The sequence below is a fragment of the Abramis brama genome, assembly GCF_963993115.1.
Source record: "Abramis brama genome assembly, chromosome: 5".
Taxonomy (NCBI): domain Eukaryota; kingdom Metazoa; phylum Chordata; class Actinopteri; order Cypriniformes; family Leuciscidae; genus Abramis; species Abramis brama.
This window is the reverse complement of record NC_139967.1, coordinates 6231434-6253246: the sequence shown is the minus strand read 5'-3', so window position 1 is coordinate 6253246 and position 21813 is coordinate 6231434. Positions and strand designations below refer to the sequence as shown.

General features: G+C 38.1%; 1 protein-coding gene across 1 annotated transcript; it reads left to right on the top strand.

The window, feature by feature from the left end:
- Positions 1-306: 306 nt before the first annotated feature.
- On the top strand, positions 307-20166 carry lrp13 (low-density lipoprotein receptor related-protein 13; the record flags this gene model as incomplete). The annotated part of the gene is made up of 21 exons (XM_084114312.1): positions 307-361; positions 1436-1609; positions 4454-4660; positions 7164-7391; positions 7506-7712; positions 8770-8999; positions 9092-9221; positions 10237-10424; positions 11297-11480; positions 12201-12413; positions 12870-13053; positions 13264-13465; positions 14466-14630; positions 14747-14947; positions 15674-16217; positions 16621-16740; positions 16842-16949; positions 17198-17431; positions 18011-18329; positions 18416-18524; positions 20069-20166. The coding sequence occupies 21 exons, from the start codon at positions 307-309 to the stop codon at positions 20093-20095; spliced, it is 4029 nt and encodes a 1342-aa protein (XP_083970438.1). The 3' UTR covers positions 20096-20166.
- Between the last annotated feature and the right edge of the window lie 1647 nt (positions 20167-21813).

The window sequence follows — 21813 nt, the reverse complement described above, 5'->3', positions numbered from 1 at the left end:
TAATTGTATTGGTTATTACTGTATGAATATTTCAGTAATAATTGCTAATAATAATAATAATAATAAATTGTTAATATTAGTTATGACGTTTTAGTATTCTAAACTCTAATAAAAAAAAATATTATAGAAATAAATTCAATTACACAGTTTATTAAATGTATTTTCAGTAGCCTATTAAATCCGATATCATCACTCATGTGTCAATCATCTGATCAATTAAAGCCGCATCGATCTCAGCTGCGCGCGCGATAAAGCGTCAGATCTCGAGCTGAGTCGGTTTGACTCGCTTTTCCCTGCAGTGAAGTCATGTGTTTATTTGTGCTCCTGAATGTGGCTTCAGGGATCTTTCTGCTTCTGAGAGGTCAGATGAAAGTCTCACATTTAACTTTAGCCAACTGTAATATTTTCCTCCGCTAATTTATCTCGTTCAGCTATTGAGAAACTGGTGCAGCAAATAGGTGTCGATGACGTCACTGCATACTAAATTACAAACGAATACTAGACTATTTATCCTGTCAGAATATAGCACTTTATTTTCAAACGTTTCAGTTTCATTGGTACGTGCTTTAGTTAGGTTAACTTATTTCAGAATGATAGTATCTTAATAAGTTATATAAAATAACATATAAATAATTAAATACTTTGGAACTTACATTTATATATATATATATATATATATATATATATATATATATATATATATATAATTATTTTTTCTTTTCTTTTTTCTCTCTTCAATTATTTTTGACCAATTTCTTTTTCTTCATCGGAATGGTACGGAACTTGGTAAAGGTTTTGGCACTTGCTAAACAATCTTAATGAATGCTCTCTTTTTTCTTTTTTTTTTTGATCAAGCTCAAATTTGGAACACAACTTGTTTGGATTTATGGCTTTGATTTTCCTTGCAGTTTTAGAAAAAAAAACTATTTTTGAAACAATATTTATTTCATATAAAATTTGAAAATAGTATTTTTGACATTTTTCATAACAAATGTAAAATTCACTACCTTTTAAGTTCGCTTTTTAAAAAACTTTTTTCACTTCAGCAATAATCTGCCAAGTGTCGCCTTTAAAAAGAGACCAAACTTAACTCTGTGCTCCAAAGCATCCAATATTTACGACAGTTAAGTTGGAAATGTAATTTTTCAGGTCTATGCTCAAAAAGTGAATAAATGGATATAACCAGAGCCATAGAGAGATTTCTCTCTATGGCTCTGGATATAACTACTGCATTTCATTTTGACCGCCACTCGAAGAGCACCAGAATGTTAAGCACATTTCTTCCCAACAAAACACTACCATGATGTAGGCCTATACATTGTACTTGTACATCTTGATAGTATTTGTTGTAATGCTTTTGTGTTGATTTAAATAAGAATGTAAAATGAGTGCACTCCAGTATTGAGGATCTAATGTTGTGCTGTCTCTGCTCTAGCTGAATGTGTTGTGGCTGCAGAGGCTTCTGAACATGTTCCCCTGCACTGCAGATTGGGCTTCAAGCCCTGTAAGGACGGATCAGAGTGTGTTCTCTACAGCCATGTGTGTGATGGTGAGAATGACTGTGCTGATGGCTCTGATGAAGATGAATGTGCATCTGTCTGCAGCATGGGTACGTTTTTATACATTTTTATTAATACTTGACTCCCAAATTGATTTCCAGAATACAGGGTTAATAAATGATAACAACATGCATCAATATTAGGGATGCATGCACCGATGTAGTGGCCAGTAATCGGTATCGGCTAATAAAAGCAACTATTTTCTCTATCGCTGTTTGTTTAAAAACAGCCGATGATCAGGGCCGATTATATCCTGTCAATCAAAAGCGGGTGGGAAAACGTGTCAGACTGCAAGTCATGCTGTGTGTTGAAATGTCATAAAGACAAGCGTTAATGAAAACTGCACATCTGAGTTGTAGCTGTTCAAACGTTTCAGTTTTTGTGTAATTATTATATCTGAAAATAAATAGCATTTGAATATAATAGTTTGGGCTCTTGTACATTTTAACCTCTAATATTATAATGTACCAAATGACTGGGTTTACAGCATTAGTTCGAAGGGGTTTTTTTTCTTTAAAGGAGCTGTATGTAAGATTGTGGCCAAAACTGGTACTGCAATCACTTTCAAATTACTGTAGAGCGGTGTATCCCCTCCCCCTCCCCCCTGACTCGAGGTTGCCAGATAGGCTGCAGGATCCAGCAGGAACGTTTGTAGCTGCAGCTGTGGTAACTAGAGCAGAGCTGGCAACCCGGATGCCGAAACACTACTGATTTCGTGATTGGTAGATAGGTGGAGGGTGGCGCTTCAGGCCAAAACACAACATGACAACATCAACATCAGTTGAGGGCTGCAACTTCACTTTTTAAATGACAATATCCTGGCCGTACTACTGTTGTCAGTGATATAAGTATTTGAAATGAACATGATTTCTTAATGTCTAGTGACATATCAGGGCCATTTTATGATTAATTGAAATACATTTCTTACATACAGCTCCTTTAAAGGGGTGGTATAATGCCCTTTTCACAAGATGTAAAATAAGTCTCTGATGTCCCCAGAGTGTGTATGTGAAGTTTTAGCTCAAAATACCCCACAGATATTTGTAATATAGCATGTTAAAATTGTACATTTTTGAGGGTGAGCAAAAACGCACCGTTTTGTGTCTGTTCCTTTAAATGCAAATGAGCTGCTGCTCCCGGCACAGAGGGCGGAGCTTCAACAGCTTGCACTCACACAGTCATGCACTGAAAATTTCAACAACTTTTAGCCTTTTATGTTCAAACCGGAGTCAGACAATGAGACTCAAGAAGTGACAACATGTAGAAGCAACAGGACATTTCTGAATGGTTAGTTGATGAATTTATGTAGCTTATGTGTAGTTATCTTCTAGTCATTGATGAGCATATTCTGTCTTGATGATCTATAAACAGGGGGGTAATCGAGCGCTCGATTTCCGTACCACCCCGGGAGCCGCCATTGGCTAACAAGCCTTCACCTGCTGTTAGCACCTCATTGACTCCCATTCATTTTGGCATACTTTGACAGCGAATAACTTTACATCTGAGGCATTTAAAGACTCCATTTGTCCATTGTTTATTTCTAAAGAAACACGACAATGTATAAAAGGCTCCATTACCTTGTATCTTACGTTATGGCCCCGTAGAAGCAGTTTTTGTAAAAGTAGGCTAACGATTGCGTCATAACCACGCGACTCTCTGGAAATTACCGTAGAGACAGGAAGAGAAGCTTGCAGTCAATCGGGGGGACGTGGAGGCATAAAGTCAAGGGAGAAGCCCATAGAGAGTCATGACGTTGCTACTGCTCCTAGCTCATGGACAGCTCCTACTCACACTCTCCGTCTCTGCAAGATTCAGAAGGGAATGATTCAGATTTCGCTTGGCATAGCTACTAGAAGACTTACAACTGTCAGGCAGGCTGCTCACGTCACATCTACGTCGTCAAGCTCAGTTTGAGTCTGCGCAGTACGCTCAGCCATCAGGAAGTGAGGGCTTCTAATTTGCTTCACTTCTCTCCGTTGAAGCCTATGGGGTCGCTGTGTCCAGTTTATATACTGTCTATGTCTATAAATCGTGTTCCGTGGGCGGGGTTTATGTAAATTTTAGGGTTGGTGATGTCACTAACCCGGGAGGAATGTCGTGTAGTCCCTACCAGCCGTTTGTTGTAGTCCTTAAAAAGCAATTTTTTACAAGCAAATATCTCCCTTTGCTTTGAACTTTGAGCATTGTAACTTTGCAGATGTTGTTTATGCTCAAACAGCAACATTACACACTAACTAAAGTTAAAAAAGTGAAATCATAATCAACCGACCCTTTAAGAAAATCAAACTATCCGTATCATTCCGAATAATCTGCTATATCGGTATCGGAGGAGAAATTTAGTACTGGTGGATCTCTAATCAGCTGTGTGTTTTTAAAAGAGCAATTCAGCATGGAGCTGGTGTTATTTAACATAACATTTACTTAAACATGTCAACTATAGTTGCAAAGGCAACATTTTTTATTTTCATTTAGTTTAACTTGATATACTAAAATATATAAAAATAAAAGCTAGAAAAAAAGAGAAAAAATACCAAAAACTAATAAAAATGAGAACTGCACCACAAACTTACTAAAACTTTAAGTAAAAACGGAACAAATAAATAACTATAATACTATCTCAATAATAATAAAATAAAACCAAACTGAAATGCAGAATTTATTATAATTTCTGGACTTGGTGCTCATATTAATTGGTTAATGTCTGATAACCACTTTTTAGATTCATATAGATATAATTGTTGTAGTCCCAGTATTCAATGCAATTACATCAGATGTAACTAAATTACAGAAAATGAAGAGATCCCTTACTCTACTTTTTCAAGGGAAAAGTAATTAAATTACAGCAATTCATTTTTATTGCAGGCTTTTATTGTAATAATTCCATCTGTCCTCAGGTCAGTTTCAGTGTGCTCATGGGAAGAAGTGCATTGAGCAACGGCAGAAGTGTGACGGTGTGGCTCAGTGTCAGGATCGCTCAGATGAAGTCGACTGCTTTAAGGAGGGCTGCGCTCATCGTTGTGACGAAACCCGATGCATCCCAGAATCCTTCATCTGTGACGGAGACGCAGACTGTGCGGACGGCAGCGACGAGGCCAGCTGTGGTAGGAGTTTTCTGTATTACCGGATTCTAGCTATGCTAGAGGAAGTGTAAAATCCTCTGCTTTGACCATTGATGGGCTCAGAATGGAGCCTAGCATACTGATTATGGCATACTATTATAAAATGTTAGTGAAACCGTATGCAACAAACATTTTCAAAAGCAGCATATTTTTGTCAAATGATGTCATTACGTTGCCTACTTCGGAGAGTGGCAATTAATCTCAATGGATATAACTGGTTATTTTAATGTAACACTTGTGGGAAAAGAACTGGTTGTGCAGACGCAATACAAGTATATTTCTAAAATAAATAAACTTCTTGCAGATAATATATTAATGAAAAGACCACTTAAGTGTACTTGGAGTACACTTTCATGACTTAACAAAAAGTGCACTTTGTAATGTCACATTAAAAGTTGTACTTATTGTTTTAATCCGCAAGCACTTAACCTCTAAAAAAATAAATAATAATAATAATTCCTTTCCTTTTCCCTTAATCCTCCCTTGTCTGGCTTATGCTACTCTGAGCAATGCCTGCACTTTGTATTTTGAGCACATCTTGCATTGTTTTTGCCTCTTCATGATGACTTGCTAATTTGTAAGTTGCTTTGGATAAAAGCGTCTGCTAAATGACAATGTAAATGTAATCTTTTTCATGCTTTAAAGGCGCACTATGCAGTTTCCATTTTTCTCAAACAGCGACCCCTAGAGTCGCTGTGTGGAGTACTTGTATTTAACGTTACTGTCGTAAATGCCACTCACGCAGAGCCGTCTCTGCACTCTTCCGACTGCGCTTTCTTCGTTGACTCTGCAACACGTGCTAGTGTCTTCCATAGAGGCTGCTTCATATGTTGTGCTGTAAAGCATGTCGTGATTCTCGCGAGATTTGTCGGGGCGCCGCCTCTCAAACCTGCATTGCTGGTTTTGCCAGCAGCGTCCCCCCTCCTGCTTTGCTATCGGGATGGTTTGCCCTACTACGAGTTCGTTTACCATCGAAATGATTTCGAAGCTGTTATATTAAGGTACAAATCTTGCATAGTGTGCCTTTAAAGAAGTACAATTTTGTTGTTGACTCATACTAGAGCACATGTTAAAGGTCCCGTTCTTCGTGATCCCATGTTTCAAACTTTAGTTCGTGTGTAATGTTGTTGTTAGAGTATAAATAATATCTGTAAAATTATAAAGCTCAAAGTTCAATGCCAAGCGAGATATTTTATTTAACAGAAGTCGCCTACATCGAACGGCCCGTTTGGACTACATCCCTCTACTTCCTTAATTCTACTTCCTTAATGACCTCAGTAGAACAGTTTTTTGACTAACCTCCGCCCACAGGAATGCTCCCTCAACTCTACCGAAATTCGTTTATGTACTTGCGCACTTCTTATAACTTACTGTGTTTACTCAGCTCTTACAGTGATTTTCTGAAGTCAAACTGACGCTTCATCTTTTGTGTGATGTACAATAAACTTTATTAAACTCATCAGTATATGTTTGATCATCATTCGGACCTGGTCCGAAACAGCAGACTTGTAGGCTATTAATAAATAATGGATACATACAAGCAGATGACAAATACGTTATAATAACCGTAATTAAACTACTAAACTATACCTGTTCCATCTCTATACAGCACTCTGACTCTGTAGGCATTATTGTCCGACTCGAAATGAACACCGTTACTGAGAGTTTCTGATATTATCATCATTCCGTGAGATGAAATTGTCCTGAGAGACTGAGCGCGAGCTCATGAAGCTCCGCCCCCTGGGTCGTCCAGCAGCAGCTTATTTGCATTTAAAGGGCACACACTAAAACAGCGTGTTTTTCTGAGCCCCAAAAAATGACAATTTAAACATGCTGTAAAAAATGATCTGTTGGGTATTTTGAGCTGAAACTTCACATACACACTCTGGGGACATCAGAGACTTATTTTACATCTTGTGAAAAGGGGCATAATACGGGACCTTTAAGTATTTGTTTGTAATTTTACCTGATAGGAATCCAACCTGATTTAGATAAGGTTCAGCGGGCTCACAATGCTTGGTATAAATGTTCTGTCAACTCCGGTCTTCAGAGCACACCGTGAGCTCTGGTCCAGAAACATGATACCACAGAGCGGATCATACGCTCGAGTCGGATTAGACCACAAAACATATCGGACCCATTTTAATCTGCACAGTATGCTGTATTTTAGAGCGATATGGAGGAGATTAGGAGGAAACTGCGGCTTTGCCGAACTCAACGGCTCTGGCCGAACTGTGCTATAAACGAAACGCCATTGGCTATTTTAAAAAAGGGGAGGAGCTGTTCGATATATCCCGCCCTGCCTTCCTGTTTCAGTGGAAATAACGTCAAAACATTGAATAATGCTGCGCGTTTAAAAAAAAAAAATTGGTACTTGCGAGTCTCTCACATTTCGGATTTTATAACTTGCGATTCTGATTTTATAACTTGCCATTCAGATTTTTCCCAAATGCAAGAAAGTCAGAATTGTTTCCTCTTGTCTTAGATGTTAACCCTAATGAATATGATGAAGACAACACTGAGAATGAAGTAAAGTCAGCGGAGGATGAAGTCTCAAACGCTCCTGCAACTAAAGGACCTCTGCGCTGTTCTATCGGCTCTAGGCCATGTAGAGACGGGACGGACTGTGTGCTGTTTAATCATGTGTGTGACGGCGAGGTTGACTGTAAGGACGGGTCTGATGAAGACGAGTGCCCTTTGCAGTGTGAATCTGGTGAGGAAACCGCATACAGTAGCAATACTCACATTTAGGCACTTTTACATGTTGAGAAAATGTCCTCAATTTCTGCTTCAGCATTAACTTAATATTCCGCCTATCTGTCCTCAGGTCAGTTTCAGTGTGCTCATGGGAAGAAGTGCATTGAGCAACGGCAGAAGTGTGACGGTGTGGCTCAGTGTCAGGATCGCTCAGATGAAGTCGACTGCTTTAAGGAGGGCTGCGCTCATCGTTGTGACGAAACCCGATGCATCCCAGAATCCTTCATCTGTGATGGAGACGCAGACTGTGCGGACGGCAGCGACGAGGCCAGCTGTGGTAGGAGTTTAAATTCACTCTTTCTTGAGGGAAGCAACTTTGGTTAGCTGTGAATAGAAACATAAGATTACTTTTTAGTGTCCATTTCAGTGTTAACTAATACAATTGACAATTTTCGCTCATTGAAATAAAGCTAAATTAAAAAATAGAAATTAGAAATGTTTAAACAAACGGAAATAAAATGTTTAAACTAAAACTGAATATATAATAATAAAAAATTAAAATAAAACGATGACAAAAGCAAATTTTCAGCAAAGGCTGAAAATATAAAACTTAAAGCTAATTCAAAATATTAATAAATACAATAAAGCTAAATTAAATAAAATGTACATTTTAGATTAACATTTCATCTTAACTCGAAATGTGCCTTAGCAACTAACTGAAATAAAATGTTTAAACTAAAACTGAAAATATAATAAAAGTAAATTTGAAAATACACTTTAAAAAATCTAATAAAATTTACAAGCACATAAAATTACTAAGTAAATTAAAACAAAATATAAAAATTAAAACAAATTCAAAATATTAATAAATACTATAGTAAATTAATAATATAAAAATAAGAATAACACTGCTCCATTATGCATGGTTTCTGCAAGTCTGAGATCAGTTTTACAATAAAGCATGGTCACGGAAGTAAAAATCCGATTAATTTTCTTTATAATTAAATTATTTTCACTATTTCATTATGGACGTTTAGTTTGCTTGTCTTTGTTTGCATGTTTTGTGCCATTTATTAGTTGTCATGGTTACTCATTGTGTTTCTAATGATAGCACACCTGTTCTGTGTTGACTTCTTTTGCCTGTGTATTAAAGACCTTCAGTTCTCTCCACTCTTTGTCTGGTGTTTGTTCAAGTACACAAGGTTACTTCGCTTGACTACTCAGTAAAGGTTACTCTACTATTTGAATAGATACCCTTCTCATCGCCATCCTTTGTGGACCAGATCGTGACAACAACGCACCATGACAGACAGACAGTCTGAAAAAAGTATTGACTTTTTTTTTCTTTTTTTCTCCCATTGACTTAAGCACATTTTCCATCCCCTGTCCTGTAGGTGAGGAGAGTTGCAGCAGTGCGGAGTGGCAATGCAGCAGTGGTCAGTGCTTGTCGGTCGGCATGCGCTGCGATGGACACCCGGACTGCAGAGATCATTCTGACGAGGAGGACTGCGCTAAACCTCCGCCGTGCAGCACGAAACGCCGCTGTCCGAAGAGCCAGGAGTGTCTGCTGGACGAGTGGATGTGTGACGGAGAGATGGACTGCAAGGATGGCACAGATGAGAAGGTGTGCGTTAAATACCAAATACACATTATTAAAGGAACATGATTCATTTAGTTGTTGTAAACCCATATGACTGACTTTCCCATGTGGGACAGAACTGTAAGGAGTCTCCATTGCAGTGCGGGGAGTTCCAGTGGCCGTGCTCCTCGAACACGCAGTGTATTCCACAAGCCTGGCGCTGTGACCGCTCTGAAGACTGTAGGGATGGAAGTGATGAATCTGGTTGTGAGTTTCTACAGTTTTATCTAACTTGAACAGGCTGAACCCAACTTTGACCCCAATGCAAGAGAATTCACAAATACTTTAAACATTAGAAATTAGTCAACATGAAATCACAATTGACCCCGTTTAATTCAATACACGTTACTGTTCTAAGTGTGAACAACAGTTCTCCAACCTCCTGTTATAGATGCTTTTAACAATCCCCAATTGATCAAATTGATGCCATATTACAGAAGTAAAATGGGTTGCAAAGGTCATTTAGAAATGGATTTTGTGAGTCACTTCTCAGGAATTAGTTATGAGATGATTGTATAGACTAAAATTAAGGAAATATACTCTACCGTTCAAAAGTTTGTGATTGGTAAGATTTTTATAATGTTTTTGAGAATTTTTATAAAATTTGATCAAAAATACAGTAAAAAGTTATTTTATATTTCACAATATTGTTCCATTTTAATATTTAAAAATGTAATTTACTCCATTTTTAGCATCATTACTCAAGTCTTCAGTCACATGATCCTTCAGAAATAATTATAATATGCTGATTTGCTGTTGCTGCTGATTATATATGTTGATTTGTTATGCTTATTAATATTTTTGCAGAAACGGCAGGAAAAAAAAAATCAGGATTCTTTGAATAGTTCAAAAGAACATTCATTTGAAATGGAAATCTTTTGTAACTTTTTATTTATTTATTTGAAAACATTTGACAACCCAAACTTTTGAATGATAACGTAATATAATTCAATCACTTTTGAAAACCCTGATTGAATAATGTTTATTCATGTATGAAAATCGCATTTCTGTCCACATTGTTTTCATTTTGATACTTTCCTGTATTTCACAGTTTTGGGACAGTCTCACCACGGGACAATTTCCAAATTTTACATACAATTAAAACCATTTCAATGGGATTCTATCTATTCATAAAAAACTGTAATGGTTTCCGCCAAGTTTGTCGTCAAATCAGTACTTGACTTGATCTGCATTAATGAGCGTCTTGTCTGTGTTTTAACAGGTCCGAGTGTGTCCTGTCCTCCTCATCTGTTCCAGTGTGGTAGTTCGGAGTGTGTGGACCCGTCTCAGCTCTGTAACGGAGTTACTAACTGTCTGGACGGTTCTGATGAGGGCGGGAGCTGCCAGAAAGATAAATGCTCTGAACAGTCAAAGTGTGCTCAGGACTGTCACAGCACACCTACAGGGACGGTATTCCTCTTTCTGTTCTAATGTTATAAAATTACACTTTTTAATATTAAAACCAGCCTCATAAAGTTTGACTAATAATATTGACATGCACTACAGTTCAAAATTTTGGGGTCGGTAAGGTTTTTAATGTGTCTGGAGTCTCTTATGCTCACCGAGGCTGCATTTATTTGATCAAAATACAGGAAACAGTAATATTATGATTTAAAGAATTATAAATACGTTTTCTATTTTAATATATTTTAAAATGTTGTTTATTCCTGTTATGGCAAAGCTGAATTTTCTTAATGTTTTTGTGGAAACCATGATACTTTTTTTTCAGGATTCTTTGAATAAAAAGTTAAAACCATTCATTTGAAAAATAATTTTGAACATTATTAATGTATTTACTGCATCCTTCCTGAATAAAATAAAAATTACGTAAAAATAAAGTGATTTAAAAAAAAAAAAAAAAACTTTTGAAAAGTAGTGTTGACAGGTTTAGGAACCTTTAGGTTCTAAAGTAGATTAAATAATTTTTACAACCATTGACAACAGTCAGATTTGTTAATATATTACACAAATGGGGTATAAAATGCATACTGAAATTATTTTTGTTTGGTGTTGCAATGATCATATAACCTAAATTTAGGTAGGAAAGTTTCAATGAAATTAAAAAGCAGAAAGATAATATGGATGATCTTACAAAAAGAGATCTCATTGTACTCGACCCAATGAATCTAAAAGGCTTAAATTAAAAGCATTTTATCAATGTTGACCAGTTGGCGGCACTGTCCTCAAACATGTCAATATCAGGGCGAAGCTCTTGGTGCTTGGCCTCTTATTGATAACTGCTTTTTGCTTGCTTCCACTGTTTTTATATTTTCTTCCTATAGCGCTGTTGGTGCAGGATCGGCTACAAGCCTGTAGATGGTGGTCTGGTGTGTGTTGATGTGGATGAGTGTGTGGACCGTCCAGACTTCTGTTCACACTACTGTAACAACACTCAGGGCTCATTTGTGTGCTTCTGCAGTCAAGGTTATGTTCTGGAACCTGACGGTCACAGCTGCAAAGTCACAGGTATATATATATATATATATTATGAGCAAAAATGTAGGGGGGGGGATGGCATGCATACTGAGCAGCATACACAATATTTTGTTTTTAATGTGTAAGACTGTAAGCATTATGCAGCTAACATTTTAAACAGTACTGTTTAACAGTACTACATTTTTACATGACCTAATTGCATGCATATTTAATTGAATAGTGCCATTCAGTTATCTAAAAAAATAAAGCTATTTAGCATTTCAAAGAGGTTAAAAAAACATTACATTTATTTGATCTTCAAAGCTTTCAGAATCTTTACTTTTTGAAGACATTTCATCCTGTATTTTTAAAATGAACATTTTAATGACTGTATATTTATTGAACATAATCAAAATAAACAGAAAACGGTTCAAACTTTGCTGACTTGATTTGTTTTGAACATTGTGTAAAACACAACTTTTTTTAAAATAACTTTTTTTTTTCATAACCCACCAAATGTGTTGCTCCAGTGTTCAATACAAAATGACAACACAAAAATTCTGAAACTATACTATGGAAGTAAAGCACATTTTCCTTAAGGTGTGCCTTTAAGCCCTGGTGTACACATATGGTAGAGTGCTGTTCCAAACATAGTCTGTGTTAGTGGCCTTTCCCACACGTATTAATCAGACAAACTTTGACACACTCATGCACCCCAAAGTACGTTTATTCACCTTTCTTTACACAAGTTAAATTTTGCCCTTGTCTCAGGTGAGCCGTACCTGCTGGCGTCTGTGCAGTCCGAGGTCTTTCTGCTGGGTCTGAGGAGCTCCAGTCTGGACGTTCTCCTCTCGTCAGAGAAGCGCTTTGTCCTGTCGCTCGACTATGATTGGCAGCAGCAGAAAGTGTATTGGATCAACCTCAACACTGACAACATAAAATGGCTGTCACTGGATCAGAAGAGCAAAGGAACCATCATTAAAGGTCAGTTGTTATTATTTGGTAACTGAAATAAAGCTGAAATAAAATTATAAGTATTAGATGGAAAAACTCACACGGTAATTTTTTTTAATTTGACTGAAATATGTTGAAGTTGAAATACTAAACTGAAATAAAATAAAAGCTAAATAGAAATAAATACTATAATAGTACATAAAACTGTTAAATGTGAGATGGAATAAAATAAAGTATCCATCCACATTCGTACCATTTTGTCCCTTTAAATCCACTTAGTGTTAGTCAAGGTTATTTGCACAAAAATATCATAATTTAGAACTTAATTAGTACATAATTTGAACTGAAATAACAGAGGCATTAAATTCTGACATTTATGCTAATGCCTGACCTGACTCGACAGGTCATGTTGCAGAAATGCACAATAGGTGTAAATGTGTACGCAGACATCGCAGAATTGGGAATGTAAGTGTCTATCTTTGTCAGGTATAAATGCAGACAGTCTGGCAGTGGACTGGGTGGCGAGGAACCTCTACTGGGCCGACAGTGTCAACAGCCAGATCAATGCAGTGGGACTGGAAAATGATGCCGCCAAAACCACAGATCGTGTGACGATCCTGGGTGAAGATCTCGGGCAGCTTCGCTCCATCGCTCTCCTGCCACAGAAAGGGTTAGAATAACCATTTTTGTGTCACATTATTGGTTAGCTTTTTTTTTTTTCACCAAACACATTTTATTAAATCAGACAATTAACATCAAGCAACAAGACATCCTGGATAGATAGATAGATGGATGGATAGAATTTATTCGTATTTGAGAACCACTGATTTTGAATGTCTTATGTAAGCTCAGCTGACCCTGATATTTGTCATCCTTTCAGAATAATGTTCTGGTCAGAAACGGGGGACGAGGCTCAGATAGAAAGAGCAGGAATGGACGGCTCAGACAGACGTGTGCTGGTCAGTCACTCTCTCCGGTGGCCGGTCAGTCTGACTGTGGACTCCATTCATCACAGAATCTACTGGACAGATGAGAAACTCAAGTGTATAGGATCAGCCAATATTGATGGAGGAGATATTAAGGTAGTGGATGTCCACCAGGCCGTTTGAGAACTGTAGCATTTCACAAAATGTATAAGGCAAAATACTACAATAGCTTCTAACATGCTTTGCTAGTACTTGAATGTGTTTAGTTGCATACCTTGTTTCTGGATCAACATTTCTGTCCATCAATCCATGTGTTAGTCTGTTAGATACAGTGGTGGATGAAGTACACAACTCAAGTAATATTTCATTAGGGCATCTATACTTTTACTCAGGTATACATGCTCCTTTTCAATTTCACATTAGTAAACGTAGTTGAAGATGCTGATAATTTTAGTGTGCAAATAAGTTAAATATACCATATACAGTAGTATTTTAAAATTGAGGGAAAAATATATAAAATGTACATGCGTCACATGGGCCAAAATGTATTAACATTGTAACATTGAAGAATGTTATGCAAACATTCTAGTTATGTGATACCGCTACAGATGGTGAGAAATGCAGACATGTCCACATTCATGCATTTCAAGTCATAACCTAAATATGATTTTCATTTACAATAATCAATACTAAAACTTGACATTAGTAACTCTTCACGCCATCAGCTGCATCCGACAATATTCCATGTCTTGGCTCCTTCTGACTGTATCGTTGAATCTTAATAGTTCATTCAAAAACAGCTGTAATCAGATCAGTCGTATTTGCGAGTGAATCGTTCAATGTGATTTGTGAACCAATTCAACAGGTTCATTGGTCTCAGGGAGTGGCAATTTTGAGTTCAAAATGAGAAATGATAATTTTTATGAAATGTAGTAAGTATAAAATGCTTTGGAATGTAGTGAAATAAAGTAACAATTTCCCAAATAAAAATGGTCTGATAAACGGATACTTGAAGTGTATGCACTGTCCACCACTGGATGGATATGGGTCCTCAATGAAAGAAAAATAAGGCATTAGGAGTTGAAGATATGATCAATTAGATTCCAGCATCTTTTAAAAACATAATTTCCCCCCTCCATCTTCCATTATTTTGCAGATCTTGCAGCTGATGGAGACTCCCAGTCCGTTCTCGGTGTCTGTATTCAATGATAAGGTCTACTGGTCTGATACCAAAAGAGGAACCATTCAGAGAGCTCAGAAAACCACGGGCAAACAGCACCAAGTCCTGCTCAAACGTCCTGGACAGCCATTCGGTTTGAAGGCAAGTATTTCTAAATACTGTGATCAGTAAAGTGTATACTTGCTTGCTTTGAAACATGCATGTGTAGGATGTAATGAAGTTTAAATCGGGTAACTGGTGCTTGTGTGCCTCTGCAGGTCATTCATGCTCTTTTCCAAGTGGGCGTCTCTAACCCCTGTGCTTCCCAGCACTGCTCTCACCTGTGTGTGTTAGCACCAGGGCTGAAGGCCGTTTGCAAGTGTCCATCTCATTTGATGCTGGATGAAGATGGACTCACCTGCTCCAAACCCAAAGACTCCTCTTTCCTGCTGTTTCTTTCTCCTGCTGCAGTCACACAGGTGTTGCCGTTAAAACATGATGGTTCAAATTAGATGTTAGAAGTCATCAATGTTCATACATTGAGTAGGTCAAAATATGATGGTCAAAATGACAAATGACAATTGAAACTGGTCTCTTTGGTTCTAGCATATGGTCAGGAAAAGGGTTCGTTAGTACTGTGTTTGACAGCAATGTTTTATGATGGATTTTCAGTCAGCGTCCCCGATGTATGCGTGTTTGAATACACAGCATGTGATCCAGTTCAAAGGTGAAGCACACCTCTAGTTGCACCAAACGGAATTGCGAAAGTAATGATTTAAAGGGATTGTTTGGAGTAAAATCAACCTAGGGTTGATCAACCCCCCTTTCAGGACATTGCTGTTTTTTTAATAATTATTTTTATGACTTGAAAGCTTAAAGTTGGCATGAAATTGATCTATTTTCTAAATTAATAATTCTGAACACAATGTGCATGGAACACAAAAACATCTTAACCAATGGATGGAACTTTTTCAATTATCCATTGCACTCAGATGCTTGTCACAAAATGGAAGAGATCATTTGTCACCAATATGTTATCTAGCTGGCTAACATGGGTGAGGTGTAATCTAAAGTGAAGAATTGGATGGATGGATGGATGGATGGATGGATGGATGGATGGATGGAGCACTTCATACATCTTTTAAAAGTCTCTTATGCAGTGTTAAGTGTATTAAACTGATTAACGCAGTTTGTCTTTCTCTCAGATCTATTTACAGAACAGAGACAGTGGCGTGAACCTACAAAAGTGGCCTGAACATCGCCGTTTAGCCCTTCCCAACATGAACAAGCCAACCATGTTAGATTTAGTGCTGCGTGACCTGACCCTGTACGTGTCTGATGGTGGTCAGGCCGTCGTGAGACTCTTCAAGATGAAGGACAACATGCTGGTGCCTCGTGGGAAACTTCTCCAGCTACATAAAGACCCTCTGCGTGTGTTTGCCGTGGACTGGATCACCCTGAATGTGTACTGGAGCAGCGAGAAGCTGCCTGGCCTGCAGGTCACCTCACCGGACGGCACACACACCAGTGTGTTGATGCAGGACGGTGTCGGAGCCATTGAATCCATTGCTTTGGACCCACCCAGTGGGCGCCTCTGCTTTTCAAACAAAGTCCAGGGAGGTCAGGTGACCAGGGTGGAGTGTGCCTATATGAATGGACAGAACAGGACAGTGGTGTGGAATAGTTCAGTCCGGCCAACTTCACTGCTCTTGACGGATGAAGGGAATAAACTGTACTGGGCTGACACTGGTATGCTTTTTGTATCAAAAATACAGTAAGAACATTAATATTGTGAAATGGTACATTTAAAAATAACTTTTCTATTTGAATATGGTAAAGCTGAATTTTCAGCATCATTACTCCAGTCTTCAGTGTCACATGATCCTTTGGAAATCATTCTAATATGATGATTTGCTGCTCAAGAAACATTATTTATTATCAATGTTGTAAACCGTATTGCTGTATAATATTTTTGTGGAAACCATGATACATTTTTAGGATACTTGTGTTCAAAGGAACAGCATTTATTTGAGCTAAAAATCATTTGTAATGTAAACGTCTTTACTGTAACTTTGTACCCACTGTTGCTGAATAAAAGTATTAGTTTTAAATCTTGAGCTGATATAATGACATATACTGGACTTTTCTCTAGGTCTTGCAGTAATTGGTTCTGTTGGCATAGATGGTTCTGGATACAAGGAAATAAAGACAGAAGGCAGCTTGACGGCATTTGCTTTGATTAACAAAGTGCTTGTTTGGATTACTAAAAAAGGTACATTTGCACGGGGAAGTTTTGTGCTCTTCCTGTGGGAAAAGCCAGATCACACCAGCTTAAGGTGGTTTTTACCTGATCAAGTCTCCATTGTTGTTTAGACTCCACTAAGTGTTGGTTCAGTGATGATGAGCATGTGGGGAAGCTGTGGTTTGAAGTGGACACAGAGATCGTCAGTCTGAAAGCATTCGCAAAGTCGAGACAAAAAGGTGAGCAGGAAATCATTTCAAACCTGGAAACTTCACTTAAGATAGCTGTGGGCAGTGGAGCATTGTAAGAGCCGTGATGCAGTGGTAGCAGAGAGTCATGTCGCTCTAATGGAGACAGGTTTGAGTCCAGACTGTCGTTTCCTGATCTCGTTCTCCCCTCCTGTCGGTCTCTCCTCTGTCCTGTCCATTAAAGGCATAACAAAAACATGCAAATTATGGAGCATTAATTATTCTCTTTTATATTTCAGGCACTAATCTCTGCTCTAATGGGAATGGAGGCTGCAGTCACCTCTGTCTTGCGTTCCCTGGAGGAATGACGTGCCATTGTGCCCATGATCACCGCCTGGTCAACGGCAAAGACTGCAGCTCCGACCCCCGCTGCCCTGAAGCCACCAAACCTTGCCTGAGTGAAGACCTCTGCCTACCTCTGGAGAAGTTCTGCAACGGCGTTGCGGACTGCCCAGATCATTCTGATGAGAACTGTGAGGAATCACCAAACCCGACCCTTTGGCTTACATTTTTGAAGTATTTTAGGGAGAAAAAGTTGACTTTACTAACAGTGTGCATTATGCACACTTATTTTTCTAATCATTTTTCTGTTTTCAGTTTAATTTTAGTTGAAGTTTTGTCATTTGTAATAGTTATTTTGTGTGTTTAATGTTTTTAGTTATTTTAGTTCAAGTTAAACTACATTAAAATGAGATGCTGAAAGTTTATGGTCAGGAAAAGGGTTTGTTAGTACTGTTTCACAGCAATGTTTTATGATGCACTTTAAGTCAGCATCCCTGATGTATGCGTGTTTGAATACACAGCATATGATCCAGTTAAAAGGTGAAGCACACCTCTAGTTGCACCAAATGGAATTGCGAAAGTAATGATTTAAAAAAAAAAAAATGTGTATATATTTATTATTATTATATTTTTTTCTTTTTTTTTCTTTTCTTAAAGTTTCTCAAATAGAAAAATTAATTTCAGTTAGGTTTTTATTTTAAGTAACTTTTTTTTTTCAGTTCTAGTTAACTATAATAACCCTTCGTTTGCTCTTCTGTTTGATTTCTCAGGTCTCCAAGATGCACATAAAAACGTTCAGATCAATCCTAAATCGTTCCGTCCAGGTTTGAGTGAGAACGTCATACCAGAGAACGTGGAGTCTGAGCTGTGTGGCTTTACGCGGTGTAACGGCAACGGTAAATGTGCGACCCAGAACGGAGCGACCGTGTGCGTCTGTGAGGCGGGTTATGGTGGAGAGCTCTGCCAGGATGTTTCGGGTGGGTTCTCACAGGGGCCGGTTCTGTACGGGGTGGCTGGACTGTGTGTCGCTGTGGTCGTCCTGGGGGTTGCCGTCGGCATCATTCAGAAGAGAAAAGCCACAAATCGGAGGTACACTGTAATCTGCTTGCTTTCATTTGCTCAAGAAGGTTGAAACCATATTGGTAATGAGCATTAAAGTATGTTTGTGTGTTTAGGCAAGCGGCACAGGCTGTGGATGTGCAGGAAACGGGCATGAAGGATATAGAGAGAAGACCTAAGCCGTCCTCAGAAAAACCTAAAGGAAAAGACACAGAATCGTCAGAGGTAGGAAATAAAATGTAGGGGTGTAACGGTACATATTTTCATCCTGAACAGTCATGGTTCGGTGCATACAGTCAGATGACAAAAACAGTTAGTCACAGGTGATCCACACTCCAATACAGAAGGAGGCGTGCAGTCGCTGTCTCCTAATTTTTTTTCTCCTTCTCGCTTTCTGTGATTTCTTGAAAAAGTGTAATATCAGAGCCCGTCTACGGACTATGGAGAGCCTGCCCACTCCCTATTTAGTCCTATTGTACCGAATTTTGGTTGTAGTTCCACCAGAGTTCCACTGGGGGCGATCGCCCATGAGTGCAAAATGAATGGGAGTCTATGGAGCTAGACGGCTAAATTTGTCTCTTTCACCCGATTGCCGTTGAGAAATCTCAGATTTGATTGTAGGTTTTGCAAGTTCAACATGGGTTATAGGTCGAAAGTTGAATGACAGGTTGAGTTGAGCCTTCTTACAGGTTGAGTTGTTGTTGCCCATAACACGCTAGAATTCTGCTAATGAACGCTGATTGGTCAGTGAAGGACTGATTACAACCAGAGATACCGCTTGATGGCATTGTGTGTGTGTATTTTCTGCATGGTCTTTAACAAAAACTCTTCTAGCACGTGTATTTACCTGTGTCAGCTGTGTTGGCGATGCCTCGAGAGAAAAGAAAGTGCAGAGCGCGAAAGCACCAGAGTGACTGAAGGATTGCCATAAAGCAGTATCTCTGGTCGTACGATGTGTATGACGTCATTGACATTTTAAAAGACTTTTTAAAGCAAATAACTAAGTGACTCTAAAAATCAAACACCCAGCAATGTGTAATTTCTTTGCATCTCTTTTCGAATACAACATTCAAATTACTAGACAAAAAATTATATCCTGAGAAAAGTGGATTTTGAGGGGTATAGCGCCATAGACCTCCATTCATTCTGCACTCGTCCTGTGAGCGCCCTCATATGGAACCAGAGTGGAACTGCAACCAGTTCAGAAGCCGGAAGTTTACTGAGAGTGGAAGTTCTCCCCTTATTAGACCTTCTCTGGTAATATTGAACTTTTCACATCTGTAAATGTATCGAACCGTGACCCCAAAATCAAGGTACGTGCTGAACCGTGACTTCTGTGTAGCGTTACACCCCTAATAGAATGGTGATGACGTTAAATAATTAATTTACCCAAAAATTAAATGTCATTTACTCACCCTCTTTTAATTCCAAAACCACTTGACTTTTTTTTTTTTTTTTACCCTGTCGTTGCTGACGAAAACAATTAGCAAAGATGGTGTACTATTCGATGTGAAAATGCTTCAGAAGGTTTTGGAATGACTCGAGTCTCTGGACCCCTTTTGTCAATCTCAGTTTTGTCTTGCGTAATGTTACATGCGTTCATATGGAAACCATGTGAACATTCTTTTGTGCTCCACAGAATAAGAAATCCATATTTGGGTGGGTGACTGAAGAATGTGATTTTGGGTGAACTATTCTTTTAACGTGAGAAGAGATAAATCGTGTCATATCTTGTACATGCAAATAAACACACTTTGTTCTGTTTTTAGGAAAATGAAGTAACGTCTGTGGATTAGCTTCACCATGTCAGCTGTAGCATCTTGGTTTCTTTGAAATAAAGTCTTGTTGCAGTTTATTAACTTTGCCATCTGTTTTCATAACTATCATTCTGTATTTATTTAATGGGTCACTTACTGACGATAACATGGTTTACCATATAAGTACAGCAGAAATAAGTTTTTGCCACAGCACCACATTGTGTACCTGACATATTATGAAAGATTAAAGTAAATTGAGAAACCTATTGTGAAATGATCAGCTTTACCACAACATTTTGAGAAGGAAGATGATGGAAAACTGGCTGCATGGAAACCTTTGGCCCCACCTACAAAATGACCTCAATTCAACAAGGGTTTAATGCATTTAAAAACTGTGTAGGAAGGTACAAAACTAGAGGAGGTCCTTGACATCTTAAGGTAACAATTTATAGTTAGTCAATTTTTACACTTAAATTTAAAAGGAATTAAATTCAAAATAAAATCTCTTTTCTAAAATAGAATGAAGAATCTCATTTTTGTCGCCATATTAAGCATCACCCTCGGCTTCCCAGTGGGTTCACCTTTACATTAGTTTCACAATTGATAAAATTGAATGTCATTTTTTTTATTTCAAATTAATTCTATTTAAGATACGTTATTTATATTTTAATATTAAATTAGTTTACAATTAAATTACATTTAAATTGTAAATTAAAAAAAAAATTTGCTTTTTTTTTTTTTTTTTTGAATGATCCAGAGAGAAAGATGCCGACGTCAGCTGGGTTTTGGTTATGAATATGGACTGGTTTATCTGTTCTATAATCCCTTCATTCAGCCAGACCATTACAATGACTTCACTCCTGAAATTTACATCCGTATCATGCCAGACCTTCCATTCCCATGCCAGTGACCGCAACGTCCAACAAATCAATGGTGCAGCCACTGACATTTGGTGACCTCTGCCCTAGAGGTGATGATTTAAACAATGACCAATTACCAGTTTTCATCTGTCAACCCCAAGGAGTGGAGCTTGATGGGTGCGGACAGACCTCTTTCCCCTGGTCAGTCTGGTTCCAGCAATCTTCAGCCAGCTTTTGTCATTGTCCCTGCAGTCGTCTTCCCCGCATCCGAGGACAGCCAAGTAACACAAATTCCCATGCAAAATACCAATGGGCCAGAAGCACCAGACCCCCTGACGGTTCATTGAATCTAACAGAAAGACTGTTAAAGACATTGGCATTTGGCAAATCTAGCAATTAAAAGAATATATTTACTTTCATGACCTTTAAAGGCTTGTTCACTCTAAGGACTCTATCACTCTAATTAGAAGAGGGAAGTCCACACCGCAGCTGTAACGATAGCGAAACTGATGAACTATATTATTGGAGTCTTTCGACCCTTATAATAAACAGTATTAGTTCATTGGTGTGGAAGCAAAGTGTGATTGGTGTGAACAGGCCTTTATGAATATACATTTTTATTTTTTCATGAAATTGGCAAACTGCAATGCATTTTTTCCTACATAATCATTTACTTTTAAACTGCGCGGAAGATTTACCAACCAAGGTTATATGTAGATGAAATGTTAAATACTGTAATAAAAATGCACTCACCCTCATGTTTTTCCAGCCTAATTTTGAAGCTGTTGCTACTTTCATGCAATGAAAGCATACAGTGACCAAGTTTAACAAATGACCAAAAAAACAAATAGTCTATAATTGTGCATATCCCACTTCTTTTGAATATATTTTCTGAGA